Genomic DNA, 21411 nt, shown 5'->3' on the forward strand with positions numbered 1-21411 from the left:
TCTGAGGGAAAACCAACCCAATTATGGGGGAAAAAACCCCGAATTCTGACAGAAAAAACCCCCCCAAATTCTGACAAAAAACCCCAAATTCTGAAGAGAAAGCCCAACATTTGAATGAAAAAAAAAAAAAAAAAGACATTTCAAAGAAAAATCAACAAAAAATTGAGGGGAAATCGTAAAAAAAAATGATAAAAAAGACCCCAAAATTCATCAGGAAAACCCCAAAATCTGGGAGGGGAAAACCCCCTAAAAAAATCTCGACCCAGGACCCCAAACCCCCAAATTTTGGGGGAGAAACAGCGACAAAAAACCAACAAAAAAACGAGGGGAAAGGGGAGAAAAATGTCCAAAAATTTCAGAAAAGCCCCAAAATTCAGGGAGGAAACTCACGAAAAAATCTCATGGGGAAATTTCCCCCACAGGATCCCCCCCCCCCAAAAAAAAACTCCCCCATGTGGGAACCCCCCCCAAAAAAAAACCAAAACCCCCCCCAAAAAAAAAATTCCAGGGAGAAACGGCGGGAAAAAAAATTAAAAAAACCCAAAAAACAACAAAATCTGGGAGAAAAACCCCCAAAACTCAACGGGGACCCCCCTAAATTTCACGAGGACCCCCCCAAATTTCATGGGGACCCCCCCAAACTTTGGGGGACTCCCAAAACTCAACGGGGACCCCCCCAAATTTCATGGGGACCCCCCCAAATTTCATGGGGACCCCAAAAAACTTAATGGGGACCCCCTCAAAATTTTGGGGGACCCCCAAAACTCAATGGGGACCCCCCCAAATTTCAGAGGACCCCTCAAATTTCAGGGAACCCCCCCAAAACTCAACAGGGACCCCCCCAAATTTCAGGGGACCCCCAAAACTCAACGGGACCCCCCCAAATTTAAGGGGACCCCAAAACTCAACAGGGACCCCCCCCCAAAAAACTCACAGGGACCCCCCCCAAATTTTGGGGGACCCCCAAAAACTTCATGAGGATCCCCCCAAATTTTGGGGGACCCCCAAAACTCAACAGGGACCCTCCCCAAAAAACTCACGGGGACCCCCCCAAATTTCATGGGGACCCCCCCAAATTTCAGAGGACCCCCAAAACTCAACAAGGACCCCCCCCAAATTTCACAGGGACCCCTCAAAATTTAGGGGGAACCCCAAAACTCAAAGGTACCCCCCCAAACTTCACAGGGACCCCCCCAAATTTTGTGGGACCCCCCCAGACTTCATGGGGACCCCTCAAAATTTTGGGGGACCCCCCTAAAAACTCACGGGGACCCCCCCAAACTTCATGGGGACCCCCCCAAATTTCAGGGGGACCCCCCAAACTTCACAGGGACCCCCCCAAATTTCGGGGGACCCCCAAAACTCAACAGGGACCCCTCCCCAAACTTCATGGGGACCCCTCAAAATTTTTGGGGACCCCCAAAACTCAACAGGGACCCCCCCAAATGTCATGAGGACCCCCCCAAATTTCGGGGGACCCCCCAAAACTCAATGGGGACCCTCCCAAACTTCATGGGGACCCCCCCAAATTTCAGGGGACCCCAAAACTCAATGGGGACCCCCCCAAAAACTCAATGGGGACCCCCCCAAATTTCATGGGGACCCCCCCAAATTTTGTTGGACCCCCAAAACTCAACAGGGACCCCTCAAAATTTTGGGGGACCCCAAAACTTCATGAGGACCCCCAAATTTCGGGGACCCCCAAAACTCATCAAGGACCCCCCAAAAAAACTCAACCTCCCAACCCCGGGGAGACAAAAAGGGGGTTGAAAAATTCCCCAAACCTGGGGTTTTGACCCCAAATCTTTTTTGGGGGGTGGGATGGGGGAAAAGGGGACCCCCAAAATTCTTTACTTCCTCTTCTTTTGGGGGGCCGTGGCGGAGGCCCTCCCGGGGGTCCCTTCTCTATGCGGCCCCTCCCCGCTCCTCCTCCTCCTCGTACTGGCTCTCCCGGTCACGGCTGGGGGGAAAAAAAGGAAAATTTGGGTTTTGGGGGGTTTCGGGGGTTTTGGGGTCTGGGGGTTGGGGGAGGTCGGGAGATTGTTGGGATTTTGGGGATTTTTGGGATTTATTTGGGATTTATTTGGGGTTTATTTGGGATTTTTTTGGGATTTATTTGGGATTTATTTGGGGTTTATTTGGGATTTATTTGGGGTTTATTTTGGATTTTTTTGGGATTTATTTGGGATTTATTTGGGGTTTATTTGAGATTTATTTAGGATTTTTTTGGGATTTTTTTGGGATTTATTTGGGATTTATTTTGGATTTTTTTGGGATTTATTTGGGATTTATTTGGGATTTATTTGGGGTTTTTTTGGGATTTATTTGGGGTTTTTTGAGGGGTTTTCGGGGGTTTATTTTGGATTTTTTTGGGATTTATTTGGGATTTATTTGGTATTTATTTGGGGTTTACTTGGGGTTTTTTTGGAGTTTATTTGGGATTTATTTGAGAATTATTTGGGGTTTTTTGGGGGTTTGTTTGGAATTTTGGGGCATTTTTGGGGGTTTTGGGGTATTGGGGATTCTGGGGTTTGGGGGATTTATTTGGGATTTATTTGGGATTTTTGGGGAAAAAAGTCAAATTTGGGGTTTTTTTGGGGGGTTTCGGGGGATTTGGGGGTCTGGGGTTTGGGGGAGGGTCGGGGGTTTATTTGGGATTTGTTGGGGTTTATTTGGGATTTTTTGGATTTATTTGGGAGTTTTTGGGGATTTGTTGGGGTTTATTTGGGATTTTTGGATTTATTTGGGATTTTTGGGGATTTGTTGGGATTTTTGGGGTTTTTGGGGGGTTTCAGGGATTTTGGGGTCTGGGGTTTGGGGAACTTGGGGAATTACTGGGGAGTTTATTTGGGGTTTTGGATTTATTTGGGATTTTTGGGGTATGGAATTTTGGGGCATTTTTTGGGGGGTTTTTTGGGGGGTTCAGGGGGGATTTTGGGGTCTGGGGGATTTATTTGGGATTTATTTGGGATTTTTTGGGGATTTTTTGGGGGTTTTTCTGGGGGGTTGGTTTGGAATTTTGGGGCTTTTTTGGGGGGGTTTTTGGGGGGATTTTGGGGGGGAGATTTGGAGTGGTTTTTGGTGTGTTTTTGGGTGATTTTGGGGTTTTTTTGGGGTGTCTTTTAGGGTGTTTTGGGGTGATTTTGGGGTGTTTTAGGTAATGGGGGGGTGTTTTTCGGGGGGTTTTTTTTGGGTATTTTGGGGGGATTGGTTTTAGGGTATTTTGGGGTATTTTGGGGTGGTTTAGGGGTGATTTTGGGGTATTTTGGGGTGATTTTGGGGTGGTTTTGGGGTATTTTGGGGTGGTTTAGGGGTGATTTAGGGGTATTTTGGGCTGTTTTAGGAGTATTTTGGGTTGGTTTTGGGGGTATTTTGGGTTGTTTTGGGGGTATTTTTGGGTGGTTCTGGGGGTATTTTGGAGTGTTTTGGGGTATTTTGGGGTGGTTTTGGGGGTATTTTGGGTTGTTTTGGGGGTATTTTTGGGTGGTTCTGGGGGTATTTTGGAGTGTTTTGGGGTATTTTGGGGTGGTTTTGGGGTATTTTGGGTTGTTTTGGGGTGATTTTGGGGTATTTTGGGCTGGTTTTGGGGTATTTTGGGGTGGTTTTGGGGTGTTTTGGGGTGGTTTTGGGGGTCCCATCCCCACCTTTCCGGGCCTCCTCCTCCAGCTCGTCCCAGTCCTTGCCGCTCTCCTCCTCGCTGCCCAGGGAGTCCTTGGAATATTCTGGAAGGTTGGGGGAGGGTGGGAGAGAGGAAAGGACAGGTGAGACCAGGGGACACCAGGTGTGGCCCCCAGGTGAGCCCAAAGCCCCCAGGCCCCAAACCTCCCAAACCCCCAGGTGAGCATGGTCCCAAACCCCCAGGTGTGAGCCCAGGGTGAGCCCAGGTGAGTCCCAAAGCCCCCAGGTGAGCCCAGGTGAGTCCAAACCCCCAGGTGAGCCCAGGTGAGCCCAGGTGAGTCCCAAACCCCCCCAGGTGAGCCCAGGTGAGCCCAGGTGAGTCCCAAACCCCCCCAGGTGAGCCCAGGTGAGTCCCAAACGCCCCCAGGTGAGCCCAGGTGAGCCCCAGGTGAGTCCCAAAGCCCCAGGTGAGCCCAGGTGAGCCCAGGTGGATCCCAAACCCCAGGTCCCCCAGGTGAGTCCCAAGCCCCCAGGTGTGTGCAGGTGGCGCGCGCCCCAGGTGAGTCCAACGGGTGAGTCAGGTGTGCCCAGGTGTGTCAGGTGAGCCCAAAATCCCCCAGGTGCCCAGGTGAACCCCAAACCTCCCCAAACCCCCAGGTGAGCCCAGGTGAGCCAGGTGAGTCCCAAACCCCCAGGTGAGCTCCGTGCCCCAAATCCCCCCAGGTGAGCCAGCGCCCCAGGTGGGTCCCAAATGCCCCCAACCGGCTCCCAGGTGGGCCGGGTGCCCGGGGTGTGTCAGGTGACCCAGGTGTGCCCAGGTGAGTCCAGGTGAGGGCTCCAAGCCCCCAGGTGCCCCCGGGTGAACACAAATCCCCTCAGGTGGGCCCCAGGTGTGCCCGGGTGGGCCCCAAGCCCCCCAGGTGAACATAAGCTAAATCCCCCAGGTGCTCCCAGGTGTGCCGAGGTGAACCCAGGTGAGTCGGGTGAGCCCAGGTGAGTCCCAAACCCCCAGGTGAGCCCAGGTGAGCCCCAGATCCCCTCAGGTGTGCCTAGGGTGCGCCCAGGTGAACCTAAATCCCCCAGGTGAGTCCAGGTGTGCCCAGGTGAGTCCCCCCAAATCCCCCAGGTGAGTCAGGTGTGCCCAGGTGAGCCCAGGTGAGTCCCACCCCTCCCAGGTGCCCCCCCAGGTGCCCGGACCGGACTCCTCGGCCTCGGAGGAGTAATCCTCGTCGCTGTCCTCCTCCTCCTCCTCGTCCTCCTCCGAGGGGTTGAACGTCTCGTCCTCCAGCTCCGACTCCGACTCCCCCGGATCCGCCTCCGAGCCCTGCGCCGACAGGTGAGACCCAGGTGAGTCACAGGTGAGGGACAGGTGGAACAGGTGAGGGACAGGGGAGGGACAGGTGAGGGACAGGGGAGGGACAGGGGAGGGACAGGGGAGGGACAGGCAGGACAGGTGAGTCAGGTGAGTCACGGGTGGGACAGGATGGAGTTACAGGTGAGGGACAGGTGGGGACAGGTGTACTGGGTGAGTACAAGTGAGTGCCAGGTGAGTTACAGGTGAGTCCCAGGTAGGACAGGTGAGGGATGGTAAGGACAGGTAGAGACAGGTGAAGAAGGTGAGCCCCAGGTAGGACAGGTGGGGACAGGTGCTCACAGGTGAGGGACAAGGTGGGTTACAGGTGAGGGGGCTAGGTGAGGGACAGGAGGGACAGGTGAAGGACAGGTGAGGGACAGGGGGTACAGGGGGGGACACAGGTGAGGGACAGGTGGGACAGGTGAGGCGGGGAGGACTGGGCAGGTGAGCCCAGGTGAGTCCCAAACCCCCAGGTCCCCCAGGTGAGTCCCAACCCCCCAGGTGTGCCCAGGTGAGCGCCCAAACGCCCCAGGTGAGTCCAGGTGAGTCCAGGTGTGCCCAGGTGTGTCCAGGTGAGCCCAAAATCCCCCAGGTGCCCCCAGGTGAACCCCAAACCTCCCCAAACCCCCCCAGGTGAGCCGCCCAGGTGAGCCCAGGTGAGTCCCAAACCCCCCAGGTGAACTCCAATGCCCCCAAATCCCCCCCAGGTGAGCCCCAAACGCCCCCAGGTGAGTCCCAAATGCCCCCCAAACGCCTCCCAGGTGAGCCCAGGTGCCCCCAGGTGTGTCCAGGTGAACCCAGGTGTGCCCAGGTGAGTCCAGGTGAGCTCCAAACCCCCCCAGGTGCCCCCCCAGGTGAACACAAATCCCCTCCAGGTGAGCCCCAGGTGTGCCCAGGTGAGCCCCAAACCCCCCCAGGTGAACACCAAACGCCCCCAAATCCCCCCCAGGTGCCCCCAGGTGTCCCAGGTGAACCCAGGTGAGTCCAGGTGAGCCCAGGTGAGTCCCAAACCCCCCCAGGTGAGCCCAGGTGAGCCCCAAATCCCCTCCAGGTGTGCCCAGGTGCCCCCAGGTGAACACAAATCCCCCAGGTGAGTCCAGGTGTGCCCAGGTGAGTCCCACCCCCCCAAATCCCCCCAGGTGAGTCCAGGTGTGCCCAGGTGAGCCCAGGTGAGCCCCACCCCTCCCAGGTGCCCCCCCAGGTGCCCGGACCGACTCCTCGGCCTCGGAGGAGTAATCCTCGCCGCTGTCCTCCTCCTCCTCCTCGTCCCTCCTCCGAGGGGCTGGAACGCCTCGCCCTCCAGCCTCGGACTCCGACTCCCCCGGATCCGCCTCTGAGCCCTGCACCGACAGGTGAGACCCAGGTGAGTCACAGGTGAGTCACAGGTGAGTCACAGGTGAGGGACAGGGGAGGGACAGGGGAGGGACAGGGGAGGGACACAGGTAAGTTACAGGTGAGGGACAGGCAGGATAGGTGAGTCCCAGGTGAGTCACGGGTAGGACAGGTGAGTTACAGGTGAGGGACAGGTGAGGGACAGGTGTGCCCCAGGTGAGTTACAAGTGAGTCCCAGGTGAGTTACAGGTGAGTCCCAGGTAGGACAGGTGAGGGACAGGTGAAGGACAGGTAGGGCAGGTGAAGGAAAGGTGAGCCCCAGGTAGGACAGGTGAGGGACAGGTGACTCACAGGTGAGGGACAGGGGAGGGACAGGTGAGTTACAGGTGAGGGACAGGTGAGGGACAGGTGAGGGACAGGTGAGGGACAGGTGAGGGACAGGGGGGACAGGAGGGACAGGTGAGGGACAGGTGGGACAGGTGAGGGACAGGGGGGACAGGTGAGGGACAGGTGAGAGACAGGAGGGACAGGTGAGCCCCAGGTGAGGGACAGGTGAGACCCAGGGGAGGGACAGGTGAGGGACAGGGGAGGGACAGGTGAGGGACAGGGGAGGGACAGGTGAGTCACAGGTGAGGGACAGGTGAGGGACAGGTGAGGGACAGGTGGGGACAGGGGAGGGACAGGTGGGACAGATGAGTCACAGGTGGGACAGGTGGGACAGGGGAGGGACAGGGGAGGGACAGGGGAGGGACAGGGAGGAACAGGTGGGACAGGTGAGTCACAGGTGAGTCACAGGTGAGGGACAGGTGAGTCACAGGTGAGGGACAGGTGAAGGACAGGTGAGGGACAGGTGAGGGACAGGGGAGGGACAGGTGAGGGACAGGTGAGAGACAGGTGAAGGACAGGTGAGGGACAAAGGGGACAGGTGGGACAGGTGAGAGACAGGTGAGGGACAAAGGGGACAGGTGAGACAGGTGGGACAGGGGAGGGACAGGAGAGGGACAGGTGAGTCCCAGGTGAGGGACAGGTGAGACAGGTGAGGGACAGGGAGGGACAGGTGAGTCCCAGGTAGGACAGGTGAGTGGCAGGTAGGACAGATAGGACAGGCAGGACAGGTGTTCCCCAGGTGAGTCCCAGGTAGGACAGGTGTTCCCCAGGTGTTCCCCAGGTGTTCCCCAGGTGAGTCCCAGGTAGGACAGGTGTTCCCCAGGTGTTCCCCAGGTGTTCCCCAGGTGTGTTACAGGTAGGACAGGTGTTCCCCAGGCAGGACAGGTGTTCCCCAGGTGTTCCCCAGGTGAGTCCCAGGCAGGACAGGTGTTCCCCAGGTGTTCCCCAGGTGTTCCCCAGGTGAGTTTTACCTCCCCCTCGGGCTCCAGGAAGGACCACCCGCCCTGCTCGAAGAAGCCCTCGGGGTCGGGTGAGGGACAGGTGGGACAGGTGTGCCCCAGGTGAGTCCCAGGTGAGTCCCAGGTGTGTTACAGGTAGGACAGGTGTCCCCCAGGTGTTCCCCAGGTGAGTCCCAGGTGTTCCCCAGGTGTTCCCCAGGTGAGTTACAGGTAGGACAGGTGAGGGACAGGCAGGACAGGTGTTCCCCAGGTGAGTCCCAGGTGTTCCCCAGGTGTCCCCCAGGTAGGACAGGTGTTCCCCAGGTGTGTTACAGGTAGGACAGGTGTCCCCCACGTGAGTCCCATGTGTTCCCCAGGTGTTCCCCAGGTGAGTCCCAGGTGGGACAGGTGTTCCCCAGGTGTTCCCCAGGTGTTCCCCAGGTGTTCCCCAGGTAGGACAGGTGTTCCCCAGGTGTTCCCCAGGTGTTCCCCAGGCAGGACAGGTGTTCCCCAGGTGTTCCCCAGGTAGGACAGGTGTTCCCCAGGTGAGTTTTACCTCCCCCTCGGGCTCCAGGAAGGACCACCCGCCCTGCTCGAAGAAGCCCTCGGGGTCGTCCACGATGGTTTTCATGATCTTGGTCCAGTTCAGGGACTGCACCCCCTCCGTGTACTTCAGGTCACAGGAGCTGCAGGGGGGGCAGGGGGGGACAGGTGAGGGCATGGGGGACAGGTGAGGGGGGAGAAACACAAAAAAACCCCAAAAAAACGCCTCAAAAACACCCCAAAAAACCCCCAAAAACCCCCACAAACACCCCAAAAAAACCCCCATAAACACCCCAAAAAAAACCCCAAAAACATTCCAAAAAACCCCCAAAACACTCCAAAAAAACCCCCATAAACACCCCAAAATAACCCCCAAAAAACCCCCCATAAAACACCCCAAAAAACCCCCCACAAACACCCCAAAAAAAACCCCAAAAAAACCCCATAAACACCCCTAAAAAAAGCCATCTACAAACCCCCCAAAACACCCCTAAAAAATCTCCATAAACACCCCAAAACCCCCGAAACACCCCCAAAACCCCATAAACACCCCTAAAAACCCCACAAACACCCCCAAAAAAACCCCACAAACACCCCCCAAAAACCCCCATAAACACTCCCAAAACCCCCAAAATCCCCATAAACACCCCCAAAACACCCCCAAAATCCCCATAAACACCCCCAAACCTCCCAAAACACCCCTAAAAATACCCATAAACACCCCAAAAACCCCACAAACACCCCCCAAAAAGCCCCACAAACACCCCCAAAAAAACCCCCCAAAAACCCCACAAGCACCCCTCAAAAACCCCCAAAAACCCCATAAAGACCCCCTAAACCACCCTAAAAACCCTATAAACCCCCTAAAACAACCCCTAAAACCCCAATAAACACCCCCAAAACCCACAAAAATCCCCAAACACCCCAAAAAACCACCCCAAAACCCCATAAACACCCCCCTAAAACCCCCAGAAACACCCCCCACAAACACCCCAAAAACACCCCACAAACACCCTAAAAACCCCAAAAACCCCCCAAAACCCCAAAACACCCCAAAACCCCCATAAACACCCCTAACCGAAAAACCCCCAAAAACCCCATTAACACCCCCTAAACACCCCCAGAAACCCCATAAACACCCCAAAAAACCCCCACAAACACCCAAAAAAAACCCCCCCAAAACACCCCACAAACACCCCTAAAAAACCCCATCAACAAACCCCCCCCAAAAAAAATCCCTCAAAAACGCCCCAAAAACACCCCAAAAAATGTCCCCAAAGCGTCCCCGAAAATGCCCCAAAAATGCCTGAAAAGTCCCCAAAACCGCCCCAAAACCCCTTTAAATGTCCCTAAAAAGTCCTCTCACTTGAGCCACTCCTTGATGGGGTCGAGGGAGGCGACGGGGATGGCGTTGATCATCGTCACCTTGCGCGCGTAGTCCTTGTAGACGATCACCAGGTCGAAGTTCTTCAGGTGGAACTGCACCCGCTCGAAGTGGATCAGCTCCACCTCGTCCAGGGTCACCACAAATGGGGGCTAAAACGGGGGAAAATGGGTCACCTGAGTTACCTGGGATACACCTGGATACACCTGGGATAGATCTGAGCACACCTGGATACACCTGAACTACACCTGAGCACACCTGGATGCACCCGCTCGAAGTGGATCAGCTCCACCTCGTCCAGGGTCACCACGAAGGGGGGCTAAAACAGGGGAAAAATGGGTCACCTGAGTTACCTGGGCACACCTGAGTTACCTGGGATACACCTGGATACACCTGGGATACACCTGAGATACCTGGGATACACCTGAGATACCTGGGATACACCTGGATACACCTGGATACACCTGAGTTACCTGGGATACACCTGAGTTACCTGGGATACACCTGAGTTACACCTGAGCACACCTGGATGCACCCGCTCGAAGTGGATCAGCTCCACCTCGTCCAGGGTCACCACAAACGGGGGCTTTGGGGGGAAAAAATGGGTCACCTGAGCACACCTGAGCACACCTGGATGCACCCGCTCGAAGTGGATCAGCTCCACCTCGTCCAGGGTCACCACAAAGGGGGGCTAAAATGGGGGAAAATGGGTCACCTGAGCACACCTGAGCACACCTGAGCACACCTGAGTTACCTGGGATACACCTGGGATACACCTGAGCACACCTGGATACACCTGGATACACCTGAGCACACCTGGATGCACCCGCTCGAAGCGGATCAGCTCCACCTCGTCCAGGGTCACCACGAACGGGGGCTGGGGGGACAAAAAATGGGTCACCTGGGCACACCTGAGCACACCTGAGCACACCTGGATACACCTGGATACACCTGGATACACCTGAACTACACCTGAGCACACCTGGCTGCACCCGCTCGAAGTGGATCAGCTCCACCTCGTCCAGGGTCACCACGAATGGGGGCTACAGGTGGAAAAATGGGTCACCTGAGTTACCTGGGATACACCTGGGATACACCTGGGATACACCTGAGTTACCTGGGATACACCTGGGATACACCTGAACTACACCTGAGCACCCCTGGATGCACCCGCTCGAAGTGGATCAGCTCCACCTCGTCCAGGGTCACCACGAAGGGGGGCTGGGAGAAAATGGGTCACCTGAGTTACCTGGGCACACCTGAGTTACCTGGGATACACCTGGATACACCTGGATACACCTGAACTACACCTGAGCACACCTGGCTGCACCCGCTCGAAGTGGATCAGCTCCACCTCGTCCAGGGTCACCACGAATGGGGGCTGAAACGGGGGAAAATGGGTCACCTGAGCACACCTGAGCACACCTGAGTTACACCTGAGCACACCTGGATACACCTGGGCACACCTGAGTTACCTGGGATACACCTGGGATACACCTGGATACACCTGGGATACACCTGAGCACACCTGGATACACCTGGGATACACCTGGATACACCTGGGATACACCTGGATACACCTGAGCACACCTGAGATACCTGGGATACACCTGAACTACACCTGAGCACACCTGGATGCACCCGCTCGAAGTGGATCAGCTCCACCTCGTCCAGGGTCACCACAAAGGGGGGCTAAAACAGGGGAAAATGGGTCACCTGGGCACACCTGAGATACCTGGGATACACCTGGGATACACCTGGATACACCTGGGATACACCTGGATACACCTGGGACACACCTGGACACAATCTGGGTGCACCTGAGCACACCACGGGGTACCTGGGCACACCTGGGCACACCTGGGCACACCTGGGGACACACCTGGGCACACCTGGGCACACCTGGGGACACACCTGGGCACACCTGGGCACACCTGGGCACACCTGGGCACACCTGGGGCACACCTGGGCACACCTGGGCACACCTGTGCGCACCTGGGCGGGGGTGGGGGACGTACCCACTCGGTGCAGTTGACGAGGGCGCTGCTGGTCGGCTGCAGGAGGCACGTGCTGCGGTACGGGGCGCCGTTGAACCTGGAAAAGTGACCCAAAATCGCCCAAAATCACCCCAAAAAATGAGCAGAACCGTCCAAAGAACCCCCCAATATGGGGCACTGCTGAAAACCCAAAAACACCCCAAAAAAACCCCAAAAACACCCCAAAAACACCCCAAAATCACCCCAAAATCACCCCAAAAATGGGGCGCCGTTGAACCTGCAAAAACGACCCAAAATAGCCCAAAATCACCCCAAAAACACCCCAAAAACACCCCAAAAACGGGGCGCCGTTGAACCTGCAGAAATGACCCAAAACGGCCCAAAATCACCCCAAAATCACCCCAAAAACACCCCAAAAAATGAGCAGAACCGGCCAAAGAACCCCCCAAAATGGGGCACTGCTGAAAACCCAAAAACACCCCAAAAAAACCCCCAAAACAACCCAAAATCACCCCAAAAACACTCCAAAAATGGGGCGCCATTGAACCTGGAAAAGTGACCCAAAATGGCCCAAAATCACCCCAAAAACACCCCAAAATCACCCCAAAATCACCCCAAAAACGGGGCACCGTTGAACCTGCAGAAATGACCCAAAACAACCCAAAATCACCCCAAAAACACCCCAAAATCACGCCAAAAACACCCCAAAAACACCCCAAAAATGGGGCACCGTTGAACCTGCAGAAACGACCCAAAAACACCCCAAAAACACCCCAAAAATGGGGCGCCGTTGAACCTGTGAAAGCGACCCAAAATCACCCAAAATCACCCCAAAATCACCCCAAAAATGGGGCGCCGTTGAACCTGCAAAAACGACCCAAAATCGCCCAAAATCACCCCAAAAACACCCCAAAAACACCCCAAAAATGGGGCACCGTTGAACCTGCAAAAGTGACACAAAATGACCCAAAATCACCCCAAAAACACCCCTAAAACACCCCAAAATCACCCCAGAAACACCACAAAAACGGGGCACCATTGAACCTGCAAAAGTGACCCAAAATGGCCCAAAATCACCCCAAAAACACCCCAAAATCACCCCAAAAATGGGGCACCGTTGAACCTGCAAAACGACCCAAAATGACCCAAAAACACCCCAAAATCACCCCAAAAACACCCCAAAAATGGGGCACCATTGTACCTGCAAAAGTGACCCCAAATCGCCCCAAAATCACCCCAAAATCACCCCAAAAACACCCCAAAAAATCCCTTAAAAATCCCCCAAAAATCCCTTAAAAATCCTCAAAATCCCCAAAAAATCCCCACAAAATCCCCAAAACATCCCCAAAATCCCTAAAAAAATCCCTAAAAATCCCCAAAAACCCCAAAAATTCCTTTAAAATCAAAAAAAAATCCAAAAAAATCCCCCAAGAAATCTCCAAAAAAATTCCCCCAAAAATCCCCTAAAAATCCCTTAAAAATCTCCAAAATCCCCCTAAAAAATCCCTTAAAAATCCCCAAAAAAACCCCAAAAAATTCCTTTAAAAATCCCAAAAAAAACCCCCAAAAAATCCCTTTAAAAATCCCAAAAAATCCCCAAAACTCCCTCAAAAATCCCCAAAAACCCCAAAAATTCCTTTAAAAATCCTTTAAAAATCCCAAAAAATCCCCAAAACTCCCTCAAAAATCCCCAAAAAAAAACCCCAAAAATTCCTTTAAAAAATCCCTTTAAAAATCCAAAAAAACCCCAAAAATGCCCAGATTTGCCCCAATTTCCAGACGTACCCCAGCTCCCGGAAGGGCACCTCGAACTCGAGCTCCTCCTTGGTGAGAGCCTCGACCTTCTCGATGAAGTTCTTGAAGGCCGTTTTGAGCTTGTGCCGCATCTCCCGCTCCATCTGAGGGGAAAAAATGAGCCAAAAACGGGCAGAAATGAGCCAAAACCAGCACAAATGAGCCAAAACGGGTAAAAAACAGGCAAAAATCAGCCCCAAACGGGCAGAAATCAGCCCAAAATGGGCAGAAATTAACCCAAAATGGGCACAAATCAACCCAAAAATGGAATAAATCAGCTCAAAATAGGCAGAAATGAACCCGAAACGGACAAAAGTCAGCCCAAAACGGGAAGAATTCAGCCCAAAATGGGCACAAATGAGCCAAAAACGGGCAGAAATGACCCAAAATGGGCAGAAATGAACCCAAAAATGGAATAAATCAACACAAAACGGGCACAAATGAGCCCAAAACCGGATGAAATCAGCCCAAAAATGGATGAAATCAGCCCAAAATGGGCAGAAATCAGCCCAAAACGGGCAAAAATGACACAGAACGGGCAGAAATCAGCCCAAAAATGGAATAAAGTAGCCCAAAACGGGCAAAATCAGCTCAAAATGGGCAGAAATGAACCCAAAACAGGCAGAAATCAGCCCGAAATGGGCAGAAATCAGCCCAAAAATGGATGAAATCAGCCCCAAACAGGCACAAATCAGCCCAAAACGGGCAGAATTCAACCCAAAACGGGCAGAAATGAGCCCAAAACAGGTAAAAATCAGCCCAAAACAGGCAAAAATGACCCAAAATGGGCAGAAATCAGCCCAAAATGGGCAGAAATGAACCCAAAATGCACATTTCCTCCTGTTTTCTGCCATTTTTTCCCCATTTTTTTGCCCCTTCTCCCCCATTTTCCCCATTTTTTCCCCGTTTTTTCGGTTTTTTATCCCGTTTTTTCCCATTTTCCCGGTTTTTCACCCCATTTTTCACTCACCTGCTCAGCGTAGAGGTTGTCCCTGTCGTGCATGTGCTGGTGCTTGCCCAGCTCCAGGGCCCCTTTTCCCCCATTTTTGGCCGTTTTTGGCCGTTTTTGGTCATTTTTTGACCGTTTTTTCCATTTTTTTCCCGTTTTTTCCCATTTTCCCGGTTTTTTGCCCCACCTGCTCGGCGTAGAGGTCGTCCCTGTCGTGCATGTGCTGGTGCTTGCCCAGCTCCAGGGCCCCTTTTCCCCCATTTTTGGCCATTTTTTGGCCGTTTTTCCCCATTTTTAGCCCGTTTTTCCCCGTTTTTTCATTTTTTTCCCATTTTCTCAGTTTTTCACCCCATTTTCACCCCACCTGCTCAGCGTAGAGGTCGTCCCTGTCGTGCCTGTGCTGGTGCTTGCCCAGCTCCAGGGCCCCTTTTCCCCATTTTTGGCCGTTTTGGCCATTTTGACCGTTTTTCACCGTTTTTTCTTTTTCCGTTTTCATTTTTTCCGCTTTTCCCATTTTCCCGGTTTTTCACTCCACCTGCTCTGCGTAGAGGTCGTCCCTGTGGTGCCTGTGCTGGTGCTTGCCCAGCTCCAGGGCCCCTTTTCCCCCATTTTTACGTGTTTTACCCATTTTTCCTCGCTTTTCACCGTTTTTTCGGTTTTTTTCCCGTTTTTTCCCATTTTCCCGGTTTTTTACCCCACCTGCTCAGCGTAGAGGTCGTCCCTGTCGTGCATGTGCTGGTGCTTGCCCAGCTCCAGGGCCCCTTTTCCCCCATTTTTGGCCATTTTTTGACCGTTTTTCACCGTTTTTTTTTTTTTTTTTCCCGTTTTTTCGATTTTTTTCCCCGTTTTTTCCCATTTTCCCGGTTTTTTACCCCACCTGCTCGGCGTAGAGGTCGTCCCTGTCGTGCATGTGCTGGTGCTTGCCCAGGTCCGTGGTGATCTCGCCCACCTCGGTGTAGAACTGCACGTCCGTGTGGCGCTTCTTGGCCTGAACATGATGATGCTCTGGGGACACCTAAAACGCCCCAATTACACCCAAAAATCCAGGGAGTTCAGCCCCAAAAATCCACAGACTTCACCCCAAAAATCCAGGGATTTCAGCCCCAAATTTCACCCAGGGATTTCATCCCCAAAATCCACGTGATGGCGTTCTGGGGGGCACCCAAAAACGCCCCAATTACACCCAAAAATCCAGGGAGTTCAGCCCCAAAAATCCACAGACTTCACCCCAAAAATCCAGGGATTTCAGCCCCAAAAATGCAGGGATTTCAGCCCCAAAAATCCCCCAAATTTCACACCCAAAATCCACATGATGGCGTTCTGGGGGGCACCCAAAAACACCACCTTTACACCCAAAAATCCAGGGAGTTCAGCCCCAAAAATCCACAGATTTCAGCCCCAAAATGCAGGGATTTCAGTCCCAAAAATCCAGGGATTTCACCCCAAAAATCCAAGGATTTCACCCCCAAAAATGCAGGGATTTCACCTCAAAAAATCCAGGGATTTCAGCCCAAAATCCACGGATTTCACCCCCCAAATCCCTGTGCTTTGCCCCAAACCCCAATGTTTGACCCCAAACCCAGGAGGATTTTTTTTCCCCCCAAAACTCCCTTTTTTGCCCCAAACCCCTTTTTTCACCCAAAATCCCCGTTTTTTTCCCAAAATCTCTGGTTTTTGCCCCAAACCTTGAGGTGGAAGTGCAGCACGATGATCATCAGGGTTTGACCCCAAACCCAGGAGGGTTTTTTGCCCCCAAAATCCCCATTTTTCGCCCCAAATCAGTTTTTTTTCCCAAAATTTCTGGTTTTTTTGCCCAAAATCGCCGTTTTTTGCCCCAAACCTTGAGGTGGAAGTGCAGCACGATGATCATCTCCCCACCCCAGTGTTTGACCCCAAACCCAGGAGGGTTTTTTTTGTCCCAAAATCCCCGTTTTTTGCCCCAAATCAGTTTTTTTTCCCAAAATCCCCGTTTTTTTGCCCAAAATCCCCGTTTTTTTTCCCAAAATCGCTGTTTTTTGCCCCAAACCTTGAGGTGGAAGTGCAGCACGATGATCATCTCGCCGTCACAGGGCTGGAACACGGCGTGTTTGATGTTGTTGTACAGGATGTCCACCTTGTCCCCCCGCACCGACGTGAAACGGAACCCTGGGGGGGGGAAAACACCAAAAAACGGGGAAATTAACCCAAAAAACGGGAAAATTACCCCAAAAAAACCCAAAAAATGGGAAAATTACCCCAAAAAACCCCAGAAAACGGGAAAATTACCCAAAAACAAGGAAAATTACCCCAAAAAACAGGAAAATTACCCCAAAAAACAGGAAAATTACCCCAAAAACCAGGAAAATTAACCCAAAAAACGGGGAAATTACCCAAAAAACCCCCAAAAATCCTCCAAAAACCCACAAAAAACAGGAGAATGACCCCAAAAACCTCCAAAACCCAAAAAACCCTCAAAACCCCTCCAAGAACCCCAAACCCTGAGTTTGCCCAAATCCCCTAATCGACCCAAATCCCCCCCAAATGACCCCAAATCCACCTGAACTGACCCCAAATCCCCCCAAATCCCCCTGAAATGACCCAAAATCCCCCGAATTTTCCCAAAATCCCCGGATTTCACCCCAAATTTTGGGCTCACCATTGACATGAGCCTCGAGGGCCCCCTGCATCCTCTTCCAGGGGACCCCAAACCCCCTGAACTGACCCCAAATCCCTCTGAACTGACCCCAAATGACCCCAAAACCCCTTGAATTGACCCCAAAACTCCCAAAATGCCCCAAAATGCCCCGAATTTTCCCAAAATCCCCGGATTTCACCCCAAATTTTGGGCTCACCATTGACATAGGCCTCGAGGGCCCCTACATTCTCTTCCAGGGGACCCCAAACCCCCTGAACTGACCCCAAATCCCCTTGAACTGACCCCAAACCACCCTGAACTGACCCCAAATCCCCCCAAACTGACCCCAAATCCCCCAGAATTCACCCCAAATCCCCGGAATTCACCCAAAATGCCCCGAATTTTCCCAAAATCCCCTGATTTCACCCCAAATACCCTTGACATGTGCCTCGAGGGCCCCCTGCATCCTCTTCCAGGGGACCCCAAACCCCCTGAACTGACCCCAAATCCCCCCCAAATGACCCCAAACCCCCAGAAATGACCCAAAATGCCCCGAATTTTCCCTGAATTTTCCCAAAATCCCCTGATTTCACCCCAAATACCGTTGACATGAGCCTCGAGGGCCCCCTGCATCCTCTTCCAGGGGACCCCAAACCCCCTGAACTGACCCCAAATCCCCTGAACTGACCCCAAATCCCGGAAATGACCCAAAACCCCCAAATTTTCCCCAAATTTTCCCAAAATCCCCGGATTTCACCCCAAATTTTGGGCTCACCGTTGACATGTGCCTCGAGGGCCCCCTGCATCCTCTTCCAGGGGACCCCAAACCCCCTGAACTGACCCCAAATGACCCCAAATCCCCCAGAATTCACCCCAAACCCCCAAAATGACCCAAAATCCCCTGATTTCACCCCAAATCTGGGCTCACCATTGACATGAGCCTCGAGGGCCCCCTGCATCCTCTTCCAGGGGACCCCAAACCCCCTGAACTGACCCCAAATCCCCCAGAATTGACCCCAAATCCCCGGAAATGACCCAAAAACCCCCAAATTTTCCCCAAATTTTCCCAAAATCCCCTGATTTCACCCCAAATTTGGGGCTCACCGTTGACATGAGCCTCGAGGGCCCCCTGCATCCTCTTCCAGGGGACCCCAAACCCCCTGAACTGACCCCAAATCCCCTCCAATTCACCCCAAAACCCCTTGAATTGACCCCAAATCCCCCTGAATTCACCCCAAATCCCCCCAAATCCCCCAGAAATGACCCCAAACCCCCAAATTTTCCCAAAATCCCCAGATTTCACCCCAAATACCGTTGACATGAGCCTCGAGGGCCCCCTGCATCCTCTTCCAGGGGACCCCAAACCCCCTGAACTGACCCCAAACCCCCTGAACTGACCCCAAATCCCCCAGAATTGACCCCAAATCCCCCTGAATTCACCCCAAATCCCCGGAATTCACCCAAAATGACCCAAAATCCCCTGATTTCACCCCAAATACCGTTGACATGAGCCTCAAGGGCCCCCTGCATCCTCTTCCAGGGGACCCCAAATCCCCCTGAACTGACCCCAAATCCCCCTGAACTGACCCCAAATCCCCCCAAATCCCCCCCAAATGACCCCAAATCCCCGGAAATGACCCAAAATGCCCCAAATTTTCCCAAAATCCCCGGATTTCACCCCAAATCTGGGCTCACCATTGACATGTGCCTCGAGGGCCCCCTGCATCCTCTTCCAGGGGACCCCAAACCCCCTGAACTGACCCCAAATCCCCCAGAATTGACCCCAAATCCCTGGAAATGACCCAAAAACCCCCAAATTTTCCCCGAATTTTCCCAAAATCCCCTGATTTCACCCCAAATTTGGGGCTCACCATTGACGTGTGCCTCGAGGGCCCCCTGCATCCTCTTCCAGGGGACCCCAAACCCCCTGAACTGACCCCAAATCCCCCCAAATCCCCCCCAAATGGCCCCAAAACTCCCAAAATGACCCAAAACGCCCCGAATTTTCCCAAAATCCCCTGATTTCACCCCAAATTTTGGGCATACCGTTGACATGAGCCTCGAGGGCCCCCTGCATCCTCTTCCAGGGGACCCCAAACCCCCTGAACTGACCCCAAACCCCCCTGAACTGACCCCAAATCCCCCCAAATGACCCCCAAATGACCCAAAACGCCCCGAATTTTCCCAAAATCCCCTGATTTCACCCCAAATTTTGGGCTCACCGTTGACATGAGCCTCGAGGGCCCCCTGCATCCTCTTCCAGGGGACCCCAAACCCCCTGAACTGACCCCAAATCCCCCCAAATCCCCCCAAATGACCCCAAAACCCCTTGAATTGACCCCAAACCCCCAAAATGACCCAAAATCCCCTGATTTCACCCCAAATTTGGGGCTCACCATTGACATGAGCCTCGAGGGCCCCCTGCATCCTCTTCTGGGCGATGTTGGGCCGGATGTAAAGGTCCTTCAGTTTGGGGTTGCTGCGGTTCAGGTTGATCACCAGAGAGTCCTGCTTGACGATCCCCTGGAAACAGAGCACAAAATGGGTAAAAAACCACAAAAATGGGTAAAAAGAGTTTAAAAATGGACTGGGAGAGCCCAAAAATGGGTAAAGAGAGCCAAAAGTGAGGAGAGAGGCCCTAAAAAGGGGCTGGGAGAGCCCAAAAATGAGGAGAGAGACCCCAAAAATGGGTAAAGAGAGCCCAAAAATGGGCAGAGGGAGCCCAAAAACCACAGAGAGAGCCCAAAAATGAGGAGAGAGGCCCCAAAAATGGGTAAAGAGACCCCAAAAACCACAAAGAGAGCTCAAAAATGGGCAAAGAGAGCCCAAAAATCACAGGGAGCGCCCAAAAATGAGCAGAGAGCCCAAAAATGGGCAAAGAGAGCCCAAAATCCCCCCAAAATGCCCCCAAATCCCCTCCCAAAAGGCACCTCCTTCTCCTTTTCCCCAAAACCACCCCCAAAACCACCCCAAATCCCCCCAAAAAGGCACCTCCTTCTCCTTCTCCCCAAAACCACCCCCAAAGCCCACAAAAAAGCCCACAAAACCAAAGCAAAAAACCAGAAAAAAACAAACACAAAAACAAACCAAAAAAAAGAAAAAAAAAAAATCACAAAAAACCACAATACCAAACCAAACCAAACCAAAAACTTAATAAAAAAAATAAAATAAAAAAAAAAACAGAAAAACCCAGAAAAAAAAAAAAACCAGAAAAACCTCAAAACCCCAAAGAAACCTCAAAAAACCCAGAAAAAAACAAAACTAAAAACCCCCAAAACCCAAAACCCCCAAAAACCAGAGAAAAATAATAAAAAGAAAACCCCAAAACCCAGAAAAAAACCAAAAACCCCAAAAACCCCAAAAACCCAGAAAAACAAAAACCCACCAAAAACCCCAAAACCCAAAACCCCCAAAACCCCAGAAAACCCAGAAAAAAACCAAAAAAAGGAAAAAAAAAAAAAGGAAAAAAAAACCAACCAAAAAAAACCCCCCAAAATTCCAAAACACCCCAAAATCCCTTGAAACCCCCCCAAATCCCCACCTCCTTCTCCTTCTCCTCGGCCTCGCGGGTCTTGTAGCGCTTCTGCACCTCCTTGATGATGCGGAACGAGTTCTGCAGGTTGGACGCCGGCACCGTCTGCTCCCCGGGGGGCTTCAGGTTGGACGCCCGGTAGGTGCTGCAAAACGGGGGAAAAATGGGCAAAAATGGGAAAAAAAGGGGAAAAAACAGTTAAAATGGGGGAAAAAATGGGGAAAAAAGGGGAAAAAATGGGGAAAAAAGGGAAAAAATGGGGAAAAAAAGGGGAAAAAAAGGGTTAAAATGGGGGAAAAATGGGGAAAAAAGGGTAAAAATGGGGAAAAAAAGGGGTAAAATGGGGGGAAAAAGGGTTAAAATGGGGAAAAAAGGGGGAAAAAACAGTTAAAATGGGGGAAAAAGGGTTAAAAATGGGGGAAAAAAGGGTTAAAATGGGGAAAAAAAAGGGAAAAAATGGGAAAAAGGGAAAAAAAAAAGGAAAAGGGGAAAAAAAGAGGTTAAAATGGGAAAGGAAGGGCAAATGGAAAAGGAAAAAAAGGGTTGAAATGGGGGAAAAAAGGGTTAAAATAGGGGAAAAAAGGGTTAAAATGGGGGAAAAAAGGGTTAAAATGGGGAAAAAAGGGTTAAAAATGGGGGAAAAAAGGGTTAAAATAGGGGAAAAAAGGGTTAAAATAGGGGAAAAAAGGGTTAAAAATGGGGAAAAAAAGGGGAAAAAAAGGGTTAAAATGGGGAAAAATGGGGGAAAAAAGGGGTTAAAATGGGGAAAAAAAGGGTTAAAATGGGGAAAAAAAGGGTTAAAATGGGGAAAAAAAGGGATAAAATGGGGAAAAAAAGGGTTAAAATGGGGAAAAAAGGGTTAAAATGGGGAAAAAAGGGTAAAAATGGGGAAAAAAGGGTTAAAATGGGGAAAAAAGGGTTAAAATGGGGGAAAAATGGGGAAAAATGGGGGAAAAAGGGTTAAAATGG

General features: G+C 52.3%; 1 protein-coding gene and 1 long non-coding RNA gene across 2 annotated transcripts; both read right to left on the reverse strand.

Moving 5' to 3' along the window:
- Positions 1–2994: 2994 nt before the first annotated feature.
- On the reverse strand, positions 2995–20622 carry LOC126647982 (FACT complex subunit SPT16-like; the record flags this gene model as incomplete). Its single annotated transcript, XM_050330601.1, has 10 exons — positions 2995–3722; positions 4816–4942; positions 8186–8315; positions 9539–9708; positions 11575–11650; positions 13339–13451; positions 15174–15299; positions 16323–16441; positions 19307–19433; positions 20452–20622. Coding segments are annotated over 10 exons (1542 nt in total), but the record flags the coding sequence as incomplete, so codon positions are not given.
- On the reverse strand, positions 9901–10537 carry LOC126647984 (uncharacterized). Its single transcript, XR_007630686.1, has 3 exons — positions 10518–10537; positions 10021–10081; positions 9901–9919 (listed from the first exon to the last, which is right to left on the reverse strand). It is a non-coding gene; the product is annotated as an uncharacterized LOC126647984 (long non-coding RNA).
- Positions 20623–21411: the final 789 nt, after the last annotated feature.

The sequence above is a fragment of the Myiozetetes cayanensis genome, unplaced genomic scaffold (assembly GCF_022539395.1).
Source record: "Myiozetetes cayanensis isolate MyiCay16 unplaced genomic scaffold, myiCay2020 scf412, whole genome shotgun sequence".
Classification (NCBI taxonomy): Eukaryota; Metazoa; Chordata; class Aves; order Passeriformes; family Tyrannidae; genus Myiozetetes; species Myiozetetes cayanensis.